This window comes from Humulus lupulus, chromosome 2 (genome assembly GCF_963169125.1).
Source record: "Humulus lupulus chromosome 2, drHumLupu1.1, whole genome shotgun sequence".
NCBI lineage: Eukaryota > Viridiplantae > Streptophyta > Magnoliopsida > Rosales > Cannabaceae > Humulus > Humulus lupulus.
The window spans coordinates 201,041,765-201,046,987 of record NC_084794.1 but is presented as its reverse complement, the minus strand read 5'-3'; the positions used below and the strand labels follow the sequence as shown (position 1 = coordinate 201,046,987).

The following is a 5,223-nucleotide window of genomic DNA, read 5'->3' as shown; positions in this document are numbered from 1 at the left end:
GGTCTATTTCTCTCCCATGGCGAAGAAGAAAAGGCCTCTTTGCAAGCCTACTATACAGATTGGAGATCAAGATCTGCAGAGAGTTTTAGACGAGAAGACTCTGATTTCTGATGGAGTGCCTGAAGGCAAGGAGGTACTGGAAATAGGTGTGGAAGAGGAGTTTACGGAAGAGGACTTACTTCGTCATTCTGACGAGATTCTTGGTTCGGGAGATAGTTGTCCCCAGGATCTATCAACGGCGAAGAATGGCAAGGAAGAATCGACCTCTAAGAAAACTTCATGGGCAGATAAGGTTACAGAGGAAGATTTTCAAGGGTCCGCTCAGAGGCAATGGCAGGGTTTTTCGGCAGCTCATCTCTCCTTTTCAGAGCAGAAGCTTGAGTTTACTGAGCCGATCTATAGGGAGGGTCGAAAATTTGCCAAAATGGATGCTGAGGAGGTTAAGTTACAATCTGCAAGCTGGAGCTCGGCAGTGATCTGTATGGTTTTAGGCGCAAATCCGCCTATGGCAGTGTTTGAAGGGTTCATTAAAAGGGTTTGGGGTCATCTGGGGATAGCTCAGATAGCTAGAATGACTATGGGTTTAATTATGGTAAAGTTCAATGATGAAGCAACAAGGGATCATGTTCTAGAAAATGGTATCATTCACTTTGATAGGAAACCTGTTATAGTACGGCCTTGGACTACAGATTTGAGTGTTGTTCGTTTAGTGCGATCTGTCCCTCTTTGGATTCGCCTCCATGATTTGGGGCTCCAATATTGGGGTAGTAAATGTCTCAGCGCCCTAGTGAGCACAATTGGTAAGCCAATAATGGTGGACAAATTTACAAGGGAGCGATCTCGTATTCAGTTTGCTCGAGTGCTGGTTGAAATGGAGGTCACTGATGATCCCCCCAAACATATACAGTATATTAATGAACTTGGCCAAATTTTGGAACAGGGAGTTGAGTACGAATGGCTTCCGGTCAAGTGCAAGACCTGTGCTGGTTTTGGCCACTCAATGACAGATTGTCGAAAGGAAAAGATTGTTCAGTGGGTTAGGAAGGAACATATATTGAAGATGGAGGAAAAGGATAAAGATATTGGTGAACTGAAGAATTCTTTGCAGATGCAGGAGACATCTCAAGCTATTCCAGAGAACAATTCGGTTCAGGTGGACCAGGTTACATCTCCACCAATTTCTGTTGAGCCATCTGGAGGAGAAGAAGGAGTTCAGACCGACCATAACTGGCTTACCCCTAAAAAAGTGGTTGTTAAAGCTAGAGAGGGTAAGAGGTTAGCTGGTAAGGCTAAGGAAGAAGTTCTAAAGAATAAAAAAGCTAACAAGTTTGTGGTGCTTCAAAAGCCATTGGTGGGTAGTAAAGGAGGAAGTTCTTCTTCAAGCAAGCCTAATGGATAGCTGTAATATTCTTTGCTGGAATATTAGAGGGCTCAATAGTACGTTTAAACATAGCCCTGTTAGAGATATATGTAGTAGTAATAATATTGGAATTTGTGGCCTTTTAGAAACTAAGTTGAAGAGTAGTAAAATAAGTAAGCTCATGGATCTTGAGCTGCCGAACTGGGATTGCCATAATAGCTCTGTTACTGAAGGCAGGTTACTAATTCTTTGGAGAAGGAATTTTGTGAAAGTTAATATCATAAAGGAGTCGTCTCAAGCGGTTCATTGTTTGGTTAAGATGAGTAGTATTCAGCAAAGTTTTGGGGTCACCTTTGTGTATGGTTTTAACTCTATTGAAGGGAGACGCTATCTTTGGGATGATCTACATAGGCCTTTTCTGTTGGACAAAGCTTGGCTAATTTTAGGGGATTTTAATGCTCCTTTTTCAGGTAAGGATAGATTGGGAGGAAAGCCTATCTCAGGTCTTGAATTAGAAGATTCAATCCGGTGGCTGGCTGGTGCTCATTTTGAGCCTTTAAGAAGTGTTGGGTCCTATTTCACTTGGTCTAACAATCAAGAGGGTAAGGCTAGAATCTACTCAAAAATTGACCACGTGTTTAGCAATGAAAAATGGTTAGACTTTTTTCCTCAATCTATAGTTTTGTTTAACTGGGAATCTATTTCAGATCACTGTTCTAGCCTTGTTAGACTTCAAACACCTGCGATTATAGGCTCTAAACTATTCAGGTTCTATAATTTTTGGGCTGAGCATCCTGAGTTCCAGGCTCGGGTGTCAACTAGTTAGAAGGCTCCTATCAAAGCTTCGGGTATCAAAGCAATATACTTCAAGCTACTGAGACTCAAACATGTTCTAAATTTTTTTAACAGGGATAGAGTTGGTGATATTGGTGCTAACTACCATAAATCTAAAGAGTCTTATCAAGAAGCTAGGATGCAAGCCCAAGCTCACCCTCATGATCAATGTTTTCAGGAAGACGAGAAGCTTGCTGCTGAAGCTTTTTCAGTTCAGGAAAGACTGTACTACAGTTTTCTTGTCCAAAGGAGCAAAATAACTTGGCTGCGTCAGGGTGATTTGAACACCTCGTTTTTCTATGCCAGTTTAAAGAAGAGAAAGGCAGAAAACAGCATTGTTTCTTTCATTAATGAAGATGGTTGTTTAATTGATAACTTCTCTGAGGTTGTTTCTCATTATGCGGGGCACTTCAGAGGGGTTTTGGGCAGTGCTAGTTCGGCCTCTTGCATTCTGAAAGTTCAACATATAGAGATGGGTCCCAGACTTTCAGTCGATCAACAGGTGTTGCTGCTGAAACCTTTTTCCAAGAAGGAAATTAGGGAGGTTTTATTTAGTATACCTATTACCAAATCTCCAGGTCTTGATGGTTATGGTTCTGGTTTCTTTAAATCAACTTGGCATGACATAGGGGATGAGGTTTGTACAACCATTTTGCACTGTTTTGAGACAGGTAGATTTCCACCTGAACTTCATGAGACTACCTTGTCCTTAATTCCGAAGGTGGATAGCCCTTCTAGGGCTATTGACTATAGGCCCATTGCTTGCTGCTCTACTCTGTACAAGTGCATGGCTAAGCTATTATGTAAGAGGCTAGAGGTTGTTCTCCCTGATCTTGTTCAGGCTAACCAAGGGGCTTTTGTTAAAGGTCGCACCATTGCCCATAATATTATGATTTTTCAAGATCTTATAAAAAACTATGGGAGGTCGTCTACTTCTTCGAGATGTGCTATCAAAATTGATCTTAGTAAGGCCTATGACATGGTTGATTGGGACTTTCTTGAGGATCTTTTAAATGCTCTTAGCTTTCCCAAGAAATTCATAGGTTGGGTAATGACTTGTGTTAGAAGCGCATCTTATTCTCTTGTGCTAAATGGCATAATCCAAGGCAAGTTTAAAAGGAAGAAAGGGCTGAGACAAGGCAACCCCATGTCTCCTTTGTTGTTTGTCCTTATCATGGAGTATTTAACAAGAAGTTTCCAATTCGCAGCTCTTAATTGCCCTTTTAGATATCATCCTATGTGCAAAAGTCTTAAGCTAATTAACTTGTGTTTTGCGGATGATCTGCTTGTTTTTTGTAAAGGTTCTCTACAGGCTGTTCGAAGTGTTAAGGCAGTTCTTGAAGATTTCGCTTCTGTTTCAAGTCTGTCTATTAATACAGGGAAGTCTCAGATTTTTTTTGGTGGTGTCCCGAGTATTGAAAGATCCAGAATTGCTCTGGATATAAATCTTTCAGAGGGATCCTTTCCTCTAAAGTATCTTGGGGTCCCCATGAGACCTACCAAGTGGAAACATGCTGATTGTGAGGTGATTATTCAGAAATATAGATTGAAAATTCAGAATTGGATGAGTAGACATCTCTCCTTCGCTGGTAGGATTTAGCTTATCAACTCAATTTTACTTGGGCTTAGAAATTATTGGATGACCATATTTGTCTTGCCTCAGAGCATTATCAAGGAAATTGAGAAGTTATGTAGAGGCTTTCTGTGGGGATCTTCAGGGCAGAGGAGCAAGTTGCACATACCTTCATAGCACAAGATTTGTCTCCCTAAAGCCTATGGAGGGCTGGGTTTCAGAGATGGTGCAATCTGGAACTGTTCAGTTTTAGCTAAATATATTTGGGCAATATCAACTAATCCTGATTTGCTTTGGGTCAAATGGATAAACTCCATTTATTTGAAAGGGGTTAACATTTGGAATTATGAATTGAAAGGCGACTGCAGCTGGTATTGGAGAAAGCTTTGTCGAATCAAGGCTTATTTTGGTCCTGCTGCTATAATTTCAGCTGGTATACAAGGTAAGTTTCGGTCTGGCAATTTGTACAACAGTCAGTTGGTTCAGCAAAAGGTGGAATATCAAAGGACTGTATGGAGTAAGCAAATTCTTCCTAAACATAGGTTTATGTTGTGGCAAGCAATTAACTCCCATCTTCTAACCAGGGACAACCTCACCAAGATGCACATTCAAATTGTTTCAAGCTTATGTCCGGTCTGTGAGAGCAGTTATGAGAGTCACTCTCATCTGTTTTTTGATTGCACTCTATCATCTCAATTGGTTAGCTGCATTTTCAAGTGGCTGGGGTTTGTGGCTTGGCCTCTGGAGTTCAAGAACTGGTTGGTTTGGCTAGCTAGAGCTCGAAATGGTGCTAAAGCTGATATAGTTAACATGATCTTTGCAGTAGTTATTTACAATTTATGGAAGAATAGAAATAGGTGTATATTTGACTGTTACTCCTCATCTGTTATGAGTTTAGTTCAGGATGTTAAGTTCACAACTAAGTTTAGGCTTTACAAAGTGTACAGACACCAACTTTCGGTTCAAGATCAGTTGTTCATGAATCATATTCTTTGTAATTAGTTGCTGGTTTCTTGTTTCGGCTGGTGCCTCTAATTGAGGTTTAACTGAGCTGTTTGTTTGTACTTGTTCTTTGTTCAATGATGTTTTCTATTCTTCTTGACCAAAAAAAAACACAAAGGAAATACATAATTCATCCAATTCATCATATCATCTCAAAACAGAATTTCATACTTCATATTACATGGTACATATGTTGGGGTTTTATTGCCCTAATTAAAACCTAAATTCTTTGTAATCTCATTTTATTATCAATAAAAGAATAGAAATTAGTTTTTGACTTGGTCAATCACTTTGCTCACATATTTTATTTTCATGATTATTTGTTTAATATAAACTTCTATTAAATTCCGAGCATATAGCTAATCTTATTTATAGTGACGTAATCACAATAGAATATAAATATGATTATATGTTCAAAATAAGTTAGTCCTAAGATTAGTCAATGCACGGGATT

General features: G+C 39.6%; 1 protein-coding gene across 1 annotated transcript; it reads left to right on the top strand.

The window, feature by feature from the left end:
* Nucleotides 1-1,541: 1,541 nt before the first annotated feature.
* LOC133815075 (uncharacterized) lies at nt 1,542-4,769 on the top strand. The gene is made up of 4 exons (XM_062247961.1): nt 1,542-1,962; nt 2,068-2,128; nt 2,270-3,783; nt 3,967-4,769. The coding sequence occupies exons 1-4, from the start codon at nt 1,542-1,544 to the stop codon at nt 4,767-4,769; spliced, it is 2,799 nt and encodes a 932-aa protein (XP_062103945.1).
* Nucleotides 4,770-5,223: the final 454 nt, after the last annotated feature.

Bases quoted from the DNA above. Each gene is read 5' to 3' on its own strand.
- LOC133815075 (XM_062247961.1), top strand. From the start codon at position 1,542: ATGGATCTTGAGCTGCCGAACTGGGATTGCCATAATAGCTCTGTTACT. The intron at 2,129-2,269 runs GTTCTATAATTT...TTTTTTTAACAG, and splicing joins ATAGGCTCTAAACTATTCAG to GGATAGAGTTGGTGATATTG. The intron at 3,784-3,966 runs GTAGGATTTAGC...GTCTCCCTAAAG, and splicing joins TAGACATCTCTCCTTCGCTG to CCTATGGAGGGCTGGGTTTC.